Raw genomic sequence first — 14,834 nt, 5'->3', positions numbered from 1 at the left:
TGCCAGGCAGCAAAGGAGGGATGTTCTCGGGGTCCCACCGCGGTACCTCCCCACGGGGGCGGGCAGGGCACGTAGTGTACATCGCTCACTGGCATACTGTTGGGATCCATCGTGGACAAACCCTGTGTCTCCTGGCTTGAGACCTCCCTGATGTACAGTGCGGGTTAGAAAATGCTCCCGGGGCGCCTGGGGGGCTCAGCGGTAGAGCGGCTGCCTTCGGCTCAGGGCGTGATCCCAGGGTCCTAGGATCGAGTCCCGCTTCGGGCTCCCTGCAGGGAGCCTGCTTTTCTCTCTGCCTCCCTCCCTGTGTCTCTCATGAATGAATGGATAAAATATTTTAAAAATAAATAAATAAATGAAAGAAAGAAAGAAAGAAAGAAGAGAAAAGAAAAGAAAAGAAAAAAGAAAAGAAAAGAACAACAACAAAGAAAATGCTCCCTGAATGTTGCTTTCCAGAAACCATCCCTTTCATGGGTTGGCCTGTGTGCCCTGGAGTGCAGTGATGATGTGGTGATCAGGGCTTGGCAGCCCTGGCGCCCTAGACCTTTGCCCCATCTGGAGGGGGGCACATACCTCAGGCCTTCTCCTGCACCAGGCAGACAGCTATGCCTTGACTCAGAATGAACGCTTCTCCGTTGGTCCCTCATCCAGCTGGCCTGGCTTCTGAGCTGCCACTCCTGACTGCCTGATGCAAACACTCCCCTTCCCTGTTCTTCCTTGAGCGGTCCTCCCTTCTTCTGTTTAGACCTCTGGCTGCTAATTGCAGCCTCCGCAGCCTCCAAATCTTGTCTTCCTCTTCTGGTTGACTTCTCCCTTGATATTTTTGTTGGCCATTTGCCCCCTTTGCACATGAGCACGTCACCCAGTTGTCTCTTCCTTCCATACATCTCATTGGCCTGGTTCTGTCCATTAAGCTGCCATGGTCTCTTTCTCCAGGCTACATCTGCCTTTCTTTGTTATAGGGCCTTGTGTGACAAACACCCCTCTTAGGCTGAAAGGAGTGTGTGAGAATCTTCAGAGCAGACTCTCAGTTCCTTCTTTAAGGAACTTGAACTAGACAAGTCTAGCCTTGGACTAGACATCAACTTGCTCACCAGAGTCCAAAGCTATGAGGTTTGGTGAGTTATGAGGTAGATTGTGGATTATTTGATTAGTTTTTGGGGGGCATCATTTAGTCTCTTCACTCGGCACCAAACGGCCGAGCCACCCAGGCTGCCCTACCAGTGAGATTTTATTGGTGGTTTCCTTTTTTTTTTTTTTTTTTAAAGAATGTATTTATTTATTTGACAGCGAACAAGCAGGGGAAGCAGCAGGCAGAGGGAGAGGGAGAAGCAGATCCCCTGCTGAGCTGGGAGCCCAGTGTGGGGCTTGATCTCAGGACCCTGGATCATGACCTGAGCTCAAGGCAGATGCTTAACCAACTGAGCCACCCAGGTGCCCCTTATTGGTGGTTTCCATCTGTACACAGACACTTCATTTTGTATAGTTTTTAACATAGATACCAAAGATCTAGAAAGATCGGGGGTCCCTGGGTGGCTCAGTGGTTTAGCCTTTGGCCCAGGGCGCAATCCTGGAGTCCCGGGACCAAGTCCCACATCGGGCTCTCAGCATGGAGCCTGCTTCTCCCTCCTCCTGTGTCTCTGCCTCTCTCTCTCTCTCTCTCTCTCTCTGTGTTTATCATAAATAAATAAATAAATCTTAAAAAAAAAAAGATGGAGTCTGATTCTTTTCTAAACTGTTATTCTGGTGACTTTCCAGCTTAAAACGTGGAGCAAATTTTCCTTAAGAAGATATAAGTACCAGTGTCTTCTGTGTTGATGATCTGTTCAATCACAGATCCCACTTATTCACAATTCACAATCTAAACATTGTTTAGATTTTCAGGTTTTCAAGGCACTATCACAAAATATTTAGGGAGGGCAGCCCAGGTGGCTCAGCGGTTTAGCGCCTGCCTTCAGCCCAAGGCGTGATCCTGGAGACCCTGGATCGAGTCCCACGCTGGGCTCCCTGCATGGAGCCTGCTTCTCCCTCTGCCTGTGTCTCTGCCTCTCTCTCTCTCTCTCTCTGTCTTTCATGAATAAATAAATAAAAATAAAAAAAATATTTAGGGAAATGGGACTAACATGCTCAGGGAATATGAGAGCTAGGATCAAGGAACTGCTTTCTTTAAGAAATGTGGGGATGGAGGTACCTTTCAATATTCAAGGCACGTTAACTACAAGGCCATGACTCCAAAGTGCCATGTAGCATGCCTTGTATTGGCTATAAAAATTGCTCCCCCCACCCGTGGAATGTCAAGCTAACCCCCAGACAACCAGAGCCTCCTGGGATTAAATATCCCACACTTTTCTGGTTGTACCAAAAAATAACCAGCAAATTATTTTACCTCTTGCAAAAAGGGCAGGGGGCATCTGGGTGGCTCAGTAGATTAAACATCTGCTTTTGGATCAAGTCGTGATCTCAAGGTCCTGGGATCGAGTCTCACATCGGGCTCCCTGCTCAATGAGGAGTCTGCTTCTCCCTCTCCCTCTGCCTGCGGCTCCCCCTGCTTGTGCTCTCAATCTCTCTCTCCCTCTCCCTCTCTCAATAAAGAAATCCTTAAAAAAAATATATATATTTCTGGAGCTACTGAAAAGCTTACATTTCCAAAACAGTGATGAAATCTTCCTATGGATTGTGCTAGGAGACAGGGCCCACCAGTAAGACATGGCATGTGATCTTAGAACTAGGCTTCCTTCTCCTCTGCTTCTCGAGAGGCTGGACTCTGCTCAGTCTTTAGTTTCTCCATTTTCTGCAGGTAAATCTTCAGGTTCTCGATTAGCCCCTTCACCGTGTTTTCCCTTCTGTTTGCACTGTTTTGTTTGATGACTTTCTTCTTCCTTTCCACTTCTGCAGGAGCAGGTTTTAGCCAACCACTTGTGGCTCTCCTCTGGGGCTCCTTCATAGCCCCTCCGCCTGAGTTGACCTTCTGTTACATATCTTGGCAATAGAGAGGGTGCCAGTCGGTGCTGGGATGCTGGAAAGAAAGAGCCTTCTGGAAGCTGGGCTGCCTGGCTGGTGTAGCTCCTCCTGCCACGGGGGGCCAGGAATTATTCCTTGGTAAAGTCTCAACACCCGTAGGTGGAAGTTTCCAGTTTTCAGTGGACTTCTCTGTCACCAAAGATACACACGCAGATTATTTCACAACTTGATACTTCCCCTGACTGAGTCAGCTTTCCTTTCTGAAGGAACAGGACTCCAGGAGAATGAGTAAAACAGTCAAATGAAGCCGACTGAAGTGGTAACTTCAGGGATTTTCCTGTCTAACAACACGCACACTTTGTCACGGAGTGCCTCTTGTCTGGACAGTGAAGCCTTCTTGAGATAGAACTGATAAATGGCAGGTGTGATTCATGGCCTTTGAAATAGGACCTTGGGCTTAATGTTCTTTCATTTTGATCCCTGGCCTTTGTGATTTTCTGAATCACTGGAGCTCAACAGCTCGGCACCACCAGCCTCTATCTTTTGGTGCATCATGTTCATCTCTGACCACATTGTTAAGTCTTCCCTCACAGCCTCTGGAGTCCTTGCATTCGGTCCTTTCTCTGCCCTGTGTTGCTTTGAGCCCTCGTTTCGGTCCAGTGTCAAGATGGAGTTCAGGATCTCCTTCCTTGCCACTTTGTTCTTAGGAGAAATTCATTTTGCCTCTACCTGCAAGAAGAGTCTTACAGAAGTATTTGCTTGAATAATGTCACTTCCCTGCTTCCATGCCTACCTTCCCTGGGCCCCCACTGCCTCCAGGATATTGTGCAGATTCTGATTCATGGTCAAGTTCCTCATCTTCCCCTTTCTGCCCTTATCTTCAGACACTCCCCATGAGAGCTCTGCACCCTGCCCGGTGGACATTCCTTTGACGTGCCCGGGCTTCCTGCCTCTGCCCCTGACTTCACGTCAGGAATGTCCTCCCCCATCCACGCTTCTCCTTTCAAGCTGTGTTCGGGGCCCTTCCTAATCGGGAGACCTCATTTCCTCCCCGGACACAGAGGTGAACGTTGCCGCTCATGTTCCCACCGGGCTGGAGGAGATTCCTTTCGATCCGCTACCGGACAAGATCCTTTTGCCTTCCTGGGCCCTCATTCTTGATCAGCTGTAACGTCCGTTCACCGAAGTAGGACACCTTCGTTCCAAAAATACACTCATTACCTGTGCCCCTCCCTGCTGTTTCCAGCCAAAACATTTCCACGACGACAGTGAGACGTTCTGCACAATGCGGGACATCTGGCCCTCGCTGGGGCTGCAGGCGTGAGCCCATGTGGAGGGCCTGAGTTGACAACGCGGAGCCCATGGACTGGCCTGGGCACCTGGGGCTCTCGGTCTGTACGCGTGAACAGCGTGGCACGAGGGCGTGCCCCGTGGGCGTGGAAGGATTTGTCCCTGCCCGCCGGCCACTTCGCACAGGGACTCCTCCGAGGTGAGCGGTGACCTCGGGAATGTTCCCCGCCTGCTGTCGGGCAGCCGCGCCCTGTTGGTGGCCCCCACGATCTGCAGACGTCGGCAGCTGTGCCTGCGGCTGAGCAGGGCGAAGGCCCGCGCCGGAGTGATCATCCACGTCGCCTGTGCTGGATGCTGTGAGATGCGGGCGGGCAGCACGCTTGCCTCCGCCAGCGCAGACTTCGGGTTTCTCCTTTGCCCACTCCAAGCCTGATTAGTCCTGCCCCGCGGAGCCGTCGGGAGCCGTCGGGGGTGGCAAGTACAGAGTGGAAGTTTTCAGAGCTGCTTTTTGGCTTTAGAGCTACTCTCCGCATAAGCTCAATGAATATCAAAGAGAAACTTTCTCTTGGCAAGGAAGCCAAAGGGTGGGGGGCCTAAAAACCCAGCCAATTTTTTTTTTAAGATTTTATTTATTTATTCATGAGAGACAGAGAGAGAGAGGCAGAGACACAGGCAGAGGGAGAAGCAGGCTCCCTATGGGGAGCCCGATGCAGGACTCGACCCTGGGTCCCCGGGATCACGCCCTGGGCCGAAGGCGGCGCCAAACCACCAAGCCCCCCCCCCCGCCCCCCCGGGCTGCCCCCAGCTTCTTTATCTCCCAAACGCAGACCTGTTGTTTCTGGAAAGCGTAGGTGCAGTGTGGCTAGGACAAGGCCAAAGGATGCTCTGCAATGCAGTCTTCATTTATAGATGACGAACTTCGGGAGTCTTTGCAGATGAGAAGGAACACGATGTACGTGTCCGTGGTGCAGCCAGAGTAGATGATATTGCTTCACCAGAGCCTCACAGAACTGAAGGGCTTGTGGGAATGAGGCTGAAAAACCCAGCAAGTAGTGGCTGAGCCAGCCACTGGTCATGGGTCCCCTCTGGGACGTGCTGCCCTCAGCAACTGTCCCAAGACCCTGCAGGGCATTCCTCATAGAGATTTTGCCTCAAGATTTTTGACTGCCTTGTAATACTCAAATTCAGAGGCAGTCACTGTAGGGAAGACACTCCCCTCACTCTTCTAGTGGGTCAGAATCCTTTTCTTGTCAGATGCTCCGGAGTGTGTGATTATGCTAACCATACATAACATGAAACTTCCCACTTTAGCCACTTTAGAGTGTGTGACTTGGTGGTATTGACTACCAACACTGTTAACCGTTGCCAGAACTTTTCATCTTCCCAAACCTAAACTCTGTACCCACGAAACTATGATTCCTCCCCTACCTCCAACCCCTCCTAACCTTTATTTTATGTCCTGTGTCTATGAACTTGCCTCTTCTACATACCCCATGCAAGCGGAATCCTACAGTCCCACTTCCTGTTGATGGCGTATTTCACTGCGCATCACATCCTAAGGATCCATCCATGTGGTAGCAGGTGTCAGAAAGTCCTTCCTTTTTAAGGCTAACATTCCATTGTGTGGGTGGACCACATTTCATTGTCCATGTTACTTCTTGATGGACATTTGAGTTGTTTCCACTTGGAATATGCAACTGTTCAAAGACAAAAACAAAATTCTATCCTGAGAAATCGGTGACAGAATGAATCGGACTTTGTAAATGTGCATTTCTGAACACCAAAATGCAGGCCAAAATATATTTCTAAGTTAGAAGCTCTATCAGCTTGTGGTCCTGTCCCATGTCTTCCTCCTCATTCAGTCATCGTGGGACTTGGACTCCCATTTACCACCATGTTTCCATTGGTGTTAAAGCTGAAAATCCCAGAAAATCAGCTACATTCATAGAGGTGGACATTTAAATGTCTTAAATGAGATAAGCGTATATACCCATGTGCGTGGTTTTCCTTTGCTGCTTTATTCTGCAGCAGATTTCTCAAAATGATAACGTGGAGCACGTATACGCTTAAGGGAGAAACCTCTTTTATCAACGTGTACTTAAGAGGTCCATCTCATCAACTCTTTAACGTGAATAAGTTGTATGTTTATGTTCAGTCATGAGAGTGTCTCTTCAGGGAGAAAGCACTTATCTTCCATTATGAATAAGGTGCACAGCAGACAGTTTCAGCTAGAAATTGTTGAGAACAGATTTATTACGCTTCACCTAAGCATTGAATTTGGAAGTTTGTGATGTTAGACTAAAAAGTACGTTGTTGGCTGAAATCAGTGGCATGTGTGTTCCAGGTTAAGTTTTGTTTTCCTTGTAAATATCAGCAAATAAGGAAACAGAATTGTTAAGGGTTTGTGGCCATGGAATACATACAGATAGAAAAGACTTCTGTGGACTTTGAAGCAGGTGGGATTTCTGAGAGTCAAGAAAAGTTACTGAAGACAGGGAGTCTGGAAGGAAAAGACCTGCCCCTAGATGTCAGGAAGCTGGAAGGCTCTGGAGTCCCTGGGCCCTCCAGAGTTGTGAAAAGCCTCCATCTGTACCTTGCCTCCTCATCTGCATTCTGATTTTCCATATCTTGGAACTCCTAGGCTTTCCCACATTACCTAGATGTCTTCTCCGATGCAGTTTGCGATCAGAAATGAGCAAAGTCCACCTCGTCAGTGGTTAGGCTTTCTAGCAGCGGTGCACCCATGTGCGTGGATACTTGCCCATGCAGCACTGAGCGGTGGCATGTTGGATGCAGCACTTCCCTGCCCTCTGTCTTCCAGAGGGCATCGCCTGAAATGAGCCCTTCCTCTGCACAAACATGCCAGGGCTCCTTTAGCCCACACAGCACTCAGGATCAAGTACCTCGTGCCTGTCCGTTTGGGGGCCCTTTCGTGTTCTGTTGCTTCATTTGCCATACGTGTCCCTTATATATTCTGATGTGTCTCCAGAGCCTGCATTCCTTTAAGGCTGTACCAAAGGCCTCGGGCTCTGAAAATCTTTTTGGAGCATCCATACCCAAAGAGGGCAAACATAGTTCTTACTCATCTTGTACTTCATTTCTACATCCCTCATATCTCTACATTGCAAAGCACAGTCTGATCTCCTGGGAGCTTTTTAAAAATGTCTCAGAAATGCAGAAGCTGAGGGGCACCTGGGTGGCACAGTCGGTGAAGTGTCTGTCTTCAGCTCCGGTCATGACCTCAGGGTCCTGGGATTGAGCTTCCCTCCTCATCAGGGAGCCTTGCTTCTCCTTCTCCCTCTGCTCCTTGCACACATGCGTTCTCTGTCTCTAATTAATTAATTGAAAATCCATTAATTAAAATTAATTAATTAATTAAATCTTTTTTTTAAATGCAGAAGCTTGGGCCCAGCCATGGGACTGCTGAATCAGATCTGCATTTTAAATCCTGGGAGACCTGTCTGCACATTACAGTTTGAGAAGTGTTGGTTCATCAAGCCTAGAAATGTCTTCAAGGCAGGAACTATATCTTGCAAGACCCACCTTCCCCCCTCACAATATCTAGCAGGTTTTGTGCATAGTAGTTGTTCAGTAGATACTTATTAAGAGAGTAAATACAAACTCTAATCTCACCACGTGGCGGCTTTTTTGTACTCAACACCACCGAAGCATTTAACGACTAGTATTTAGGCAGGAGTTACGAGGTACAGACCCAAGGCACTATCTGCATATATTCTTTCTGTATTCTAGATTTTGCCCTTAAAATTGTATACCTGGTGCTTGGGAGGTGGGCTGGGAGGAGATGAAACAGATCCAGGCACTCCTTGGAGGACTGCCACGTGCCTGGAGTGTTGGCAGCCCGTGGGTCGGGGTTGGGGCGGGGGGGTGGGAGGGGAGGCAAGTGCTGCTCTTGAGCCCAGCCACCACGATGCTGCTGGCTCAGGTAGTGACCCCAGCTGGGGCGCTGATAAGCTTTCCCTGGGAGCCTTCCCCACACCACCAGTCTCACCCACCATCCTTGGCGGTGTGTACTTTGGTGCTGGTGGCCTCTGCGATACTCACTCTTCCTCCTCTATCTCCTGCCCTTTCACCTGGCCCCTCATCTACCAAAGCTTGAATCACTGGAGACCCAAGGTTGCATTCTCTGTGGTTATCTGCCAATGGGTCTGTCTTCGGTCTTGGCTGCCTCCTGACGTCTCCCCACCCCTCAGTCCTTAAATACCTCCTGCTGGGATGGGGGGGTCTTTTCTTTCCCCGAGAGCCTCCCCTCCTTGCACCGTCCACTGGCACAGCCTCTGGGCCTCTCCCATGGGGCATGTCTCTCCAGTGCATGTAACATGCACCTTGACTGTACATGGCTGAGGCTGTCATCTTGGGCGGGTGGAAACTTACTTGCAATCTCTCTGTTATTATGTTGGGATAAAATTGTCTAGACTTTTGAAACCAGTTATTAACAAAACCATGAAGCAGTCCATTCCATTAGGAGTAGTTGTTTAATTTTGTTTATGGTGTTGACTTGCAATGAGTAATTGCCTTGTCAACCGAAGAGTTTGGCTGTCCGTGGATCTAGGTGTAGGTTTTAGGAAAATACCAGGCACTTGCAGAACTGAGCCATGGTCATTGCTTAGTACCCAGCTCTTTAGCTACATAGGAAAAACGTACTGCTCTAGCGCTTTGTGAGGACTTTAGAAGTCATTCTCAAGTTAGTCATGGCAAACAGTCGAGCTGTGAACTTTCAGACTGTACACAGCTCAGAACTGTTAACTTTTTTCACTAGTTTTCCTAGCAGTTAGTAAAGATAATAGCTTCCTGGTATAAAACTGGGGTTGGCAAACTTTTTTTTGTAACAAGCCAAGTAGTAAATATTTTTGGTTTTGTGGGCCAAAATACTCAATTCTGTCCTGTAGCAGTATGTAAACAAGTGGGTGTGGTTATATTCCAGTAAAATTTTATTTACCAAGAAAAAAAAAAAAAAGGCACAGCTGGCTACTCATGGGCCATAGGTTGCCAAGCGCTAGTACAGAAAGGCTGTGTTAGTTGCTGCCAAGTTGATTATTACTATATAGGAAAAACTAGGATTAAAGTTCAAGATGTCCCAGGATTAAAGTTATCATCAAATGGGTGACATACAAACAAGCTTTAAATGAGTCCATACACGTTCATACATCTGTGTTTGGCACGGAGTCGTGAATACCTTAATAGGCACAGTGTGGCATAATCTAAGTAGGACTTTAATCAAAGAAATTGCTAAGTGTTAGGCAGGGATGTGGAAGATTTAGAACCTTCACACACAGGACACTAGCAAACCGCCCGGCGCCTCCTCCAGGTGTTCACTGCAGTTGCCATATGACCCAGCACGGTCATTCCTAGGTGCATACCCACGGGAAATGAAGACATATGTCACACAGAAACTTGAGCACCAGGGTTCATAGCAGCATAATAGCTGAACAGTAAAAACTCCAGTATCTAGCAATGGACGAATGGATCCCTAAAATGTGGTATTCCATACAGCGGAGTATCGTTCAGCCATAAAAAGGAGTAATTGGCAGGTGCCGTAACACGGTTGAGCCTTGAAACATTATGCTGACTGAAGGAAGCCAGTCACAAATGCTGTGTATCATAGGATTCTTTTTATATGAGCCGTCCAGTAGAGGCAAATGCATAGTGAAGGAAGTAGGTTAGTGGGTGCCGGGATGGAAGGGATCAGGAAATGACCACCCATGGCTACTGGGTTTCTTCTAGGCTCGGGGAAGTGTCCTGAAATGGGATGTGGTGCTTGCACAGTTCTGCGAATATACTAAATAGCCATTCCCTTGTATATTTAGATGGATGAGTTTTGTGGTATTTGAATTCTATCTCAATAAAGCAGTTGCAAAAACCTAGGTATGGGATTCATGTATGAGAAATAGTAATTTAACAAAAATAATGTATCATTACTGTTTGGATAAAGGAGATGGAGAAAACCAACCTGTGCCTTTGGCTCCACTGTTTGGGGTTGTGTTGTTTGTGAGTGCTCACGCTCTTCCCTATTCCCTCGGTGAATAGTAGCCCTCGTTCGTGCAGAGGTGGCCCCGGGTGAGGCCCCTTGTTCCCCAAATAGGAATCATGTGGCCTCAGAGCCCAGGAAGGGTCCTGGCTGATCCCGCAGGTGGTCCTAGAACCTGTGGGCGACACGTCACAGGCGTGTTGTTTCTGGCTGAGTTCTGGGCACTTGCTTTGCTCGTTTGGAAGCTCATGGGACATGCCTCTTTGTTGCAGATTGAAGAAGGAAGTAAAGCTGCGGCGGTGGACAAGTTACTGGCTGGGGACGAGATCGTCGGCATCAACGACATCGGACTCTCAGGGTTTAGACAGGAAGCGATTTGCCTGGTGAAGGGGTCTCATAAAACCCTAAAGCTGGTAGTGAAACGGTAAGACCCGTGCCTTGTGCCATCTTTGCAAACAGAAGTGAGTGAAATAGCAAAATGTGAAGCCAGGTTGGCTGATCGGTATCGCAGCAAGCGACGTCCCATTTGGACTTGAGTGTGTTCATGCGTACGTGCACATAAAATTATATTTCTTGGCCAAGGATGAAGCGTGTATGCACACATAGAATTATGTCTCTTGACCAAGGATGAATCCAGTGCCAAAAACTTAAAAGATGCCTTCTTTTATTAGTACCGATTGTTCCTTTGATTTATGAAGTGAATTTGAATACTCTTACCTTTTCTTCAGCAATACGTAGATTATTCTCTTAAGAGAACTATCTTCCACATGAGGTGTTGTTGCCTGTTATTTCCACAAGGTGGCAGGCTACTGCGTTTTTGGTTTTCATGCCAGAATCGAGAATTATTGCACCAAGAGGGAAGTCAGCAACCAGGAGTTTGCAGTGCTGTGCTGAGGTCTGGGGGGATTCAGCTGCTTGTTCCTACAAACCAGATTGCCGGTGCAAGTCTGGAGGACTTGAAACGATTAGGAAAGTGGAATTAGGGATGTGATGTTTTTACACACAGGAGCTACAACAGTTCTCCTGGACCCCTGCCATGAAATTACTTATGATTGGTTATCTTCATATAGAACAAATGTTCCACCTTGCATTTTGTAGATGGGTAATTATAGTAAAGTGTTTGTGTGTCCCCCCCGACCCCCCTCTTTTTTTTCAGAATTAATGCAGTCCTTCCAAGCTTGGTTGTAAATATTTTTAAATAAATGGGCTCAAGCATTTACTTACTTATTTATTTATAAAGATTTTATTTATTTATTTATTTACTACTGAGAGACACACAGAGAGAGAGGTAGAGACACAGGCAGAGGGAGAAACAGGCTCCAGCGCGCAGGGAACCCAATGTGGGACTTGATCCCAGAACCCTGGGATCACACCCTGAGCTGAAGGCAGATGTTCAACTGCTGAGCCACCCAGGTGTCCTATTTACTTCAATTTTTAATACAGGCCTGAAGGTGTATTCCCAAAGGACTTTAGTCTTTTTTGTTGTTTTTTGTTTTGGACTCACCATATCCAAGGAGGAGGCTCAGAAACAAGGAAGGAAAAACTCGTTCGTTGCCACACTGAATTAGCAACCTCATTCCTAAGTGGTGCAGACTATCCTCTTTGTAAATCAGCAAAGTTTGGGAACCCTTTGGAGAGGATGAGGTGGGAGAGATGCTGTTATACTCTATGGCTATTCCTTTGTGGTCACATTAATGGCCTTTCTAAGGTAGGATTGTGTTCTCACAGAACTCTATGGGACTTGGTGCAGTGATGATGACGGGAAGGGACACTTGGTGCACAGAGGTGAGCTAGGCTTTACCAAGGTGTCTCCAGGTGTCCTCACCAGTCTCCAGGCTCATTGGACCTGCTGCTCTCCTTTGTCTCCCATAGGAATCTGCAGGTTGACTTGAAAACAAGATGCTAGGTTTTGACAGAGATTACTAGTAGCAAGGCCCATTCTTGGTGAGAATGTGGGGGAATAAGCATGTATTTGATCTAATGCCAGTTAGAAAACAGAGTAAACAGACTTTGTGGTGGGTAGTTTGGCAACATGTTTCAGAAGGCATCTCTTGCACCCACAGATTTTGTTTCTGGGATCCCAGATACTCAGCAAAGGGAAATTACCGAAATGAATTAGAGACCATCCAGACTATGAAGTACTGCTGTTATAAGTGATGTTAGCAATTGCTGCCGTGAGAAGATGCTCCACAAAGTCCAGTTGAGTGGAGCACATAAAGGTAGTTAGAGAACTGTGTATGTCCATCCTTACAGTTTCTTTAAGATTTATTTACTTCTTTGAGAGAGAGTGTGAACGGGGTCGAGGAAGCAGAGGGAGAGAGAGACGAGCCTCAGACTCCCTGCTGAGCGGGGAGCACAAGACGGGGCTCAATCCAGGATTGTGAGACCATGACCTGAGACAAAATCAAGAGTTAGACGCCCAACCACCTGGGTCCCCCAGGCACCCCCTATTCTTAATTCTTAGTTTTAATTTTTAAAAATATTGTGGTACAACACACATAGCATAAAATTGACCATCTTAACCATATTTAAGTATACATTTAAGTTTTATATGGGTGCTCACGTCGGCAGCACATATACTAAGTACTATATGAGTTTTATCACAATAAGAACTCTTGAGATTGTTGCATTTTTAAAGAGGAGAAGCCTTTGGGATTCCGTGTGCCTCTGTTCACAGGACTCAGCAGAAAGTCGGGTCCCCAGGAAACCGTCAACTGTGGCATCATGTTCTGTACAAGGCAGGGCCCCAGAGGAGGTTGATTCATTACTCTGTGATGAAGACAGAAGGAATGACCGTACAAAGGGTGGGTGTTTGAATGCTGGCTACAGTATACTCGAAAGCTGTTTATTCTTCATTTACTTAGTTTTTAAAGCAATACCTGGGCATAGTTAGTAGAGTACCCATGTTCAGAGGAACACGTGGGGTGGAATAGGTCACTTGCGCACCCCTGTTTTGCCTCTCCAAAGAGCAGTGTTGTCACTACTGATCTCTTGGGCTTCTTGGAGTTTTTTTTTTTTTCTTAAGATTATTTATTTATTTATTTATTCATGAGAAACCCACAGAGAGAGAAGCAGAGACATAGGCAGAGGGAGAAGCAGGCTCTCTGCAGGGAGCCTGATGCAGAACTCGATCACAGGGCCCGGGGATCATGATCTGACCCAAAGGCAGACGCTCAACCACTGAGCCACCCGGGTGCCCCAGCTTCTTGGAGTTATATATGTGCTTGTGTATTTGCATATGTATCTGTGGAGATTGTTCTATGTTGTGTGCAGTAAAGTCTGACTCGTGATTTCTCTGAACGACCCCACGGTGCTGCACAGTCTGGATCGTCTGCTGTCGTTCAGTGAACAGCTGTGGTGCTTCTGGTGGGTACATGTAACACACAGAATGCTATGTGGTGTGTTATGCTATGTGGTGTCCTTGAACCCCATTGTGCGTCCCTGTCCTACGTAGAGAGCGTTACAGTGCATTTCCAGCCCCGGGGTACTTGAATCAGAGGGTTTGTGCAGCGTGAACCGTTATAGCTACCTCCACGTTTCTCAGACCACTTTTCAGACTCAGATCCACTCTAGCAGAAGCGTTTTCAGTTTGTTTCTGTTCTCTTTTTGAATGTGACAGGTGAAAAATGGCTTCAGTGTTTAAGTGGGCATTTTTCACTACGAGTGAAGTTGGGCATCATTCCTTATGTATAGAAACTTTTTTTGACCTAGAGGAACATCTTTAAGGATATAAAAAATAAACTAAATTCTGTTGAAAGCAAAGCATCTCTGCCACAGAGATCTTGTCAGTAGAGAGTCCAGGAAGGCCTTTGGGGCCTGTCATCTGATGGAGCTGACGAGTTATGTAAAAGACTCTTGGGGAGAGGGATCAGACTTTTGCCCCAAAGGATTTATGGGAGCCACTATGTAGAACCCTGCTTTTGCATTTGTATATCCCATTTTCTCTTTTCTTTTTTGCAAAGATTTATTTATTTACTTGAGAGAGAGAATGTGCACAAGAGAGAAACAGAGCAAGTGCACAGAAGCAGAGGGAGAAGTAGACTCCATGCTGAGCAGCGAGCCTGATACAGGACTTGAACCCAAGGATCATGACCTAAGCCGAACGCAGATGCTTCACCTACTGAACCACCAGGAGCCCTCCAGTTTTCTTTTTTTTTTTTTTTAAAGATTTTATTTATTTATTTATTCATGAGAGACAGAGAGAGAGACAGAGACAGAGACACAGGCAGAGGGAGAAGCAGGCTCCATGCAGGGAGCCTGACGTGGGACTCGATCCCAGGACTCCAGGATCATGCCCTGGGCTGAAGGCAGGCACTAGACCACTGAGCCACCCAGGGATCCCCTCCAGTTTTCTTTAAATGAGGGGTGCGCATAACAATTACCTAGTTTAGATGGGAATTAATGTTTTAAGGAATATATAAAGCAAGATATAAAAGCAAACCCATGCAGTTTGTTCACTTTTTTGTGTGTGTGTGTGCAGACATACTTTTCTTTATGTTATTTTTTTTAAATGTATTTGACAGGGACTCCTGGGTGGCTAAGTTGGTGAGCGTCTACGTTCAGCTCAGGTCATGATCCTGGGATGGAATCCTGCATC

General features: G+C 47.1%; 1 protein-coding gene across 2 annotated transcripts in view; it reads left to right on the top strand.

Moving 5' to 3' along the window:
- SHROOM2 (shroom family member 2) overlaps positions 1 to 14,834 on the top strand; it is a 144,332-nt gene that overhangs the window by 61,412 nt on the left and 68,086 nt on the right. For both annotated transcript variants that reach the window (XM_077888296.1, XM_077888295.1), the window contains exon 2: positions 10,510 to 10,661. In XM_077888296.1, the coding sequence (XP_077744422.1) occupies positions 10,510 to 10,661 (152 nt within the window). The remainder of the gene's footprint in view (positions 1 to 10,509; positions 10,662 to 14,834) is intronic.

This window comes from Canis aureus, chromosome X (genome assembly GCF_053574225.1).
Source record: "Canis aureus isolate CA01 chromosome X, VMU_Caureus_v.1.0, whole genome shotgun sequence".
NCBI classification, from domain to species: Eukaryota; Metazoa; Chordata; class Mammalia; order Carnivora; family Canidae; genus Canis; species Canis aureus.
Note: the sequence above shows the minus strand (reverse complement) of the source record. Positions and strands in the feature narration are given on the sequence as shown.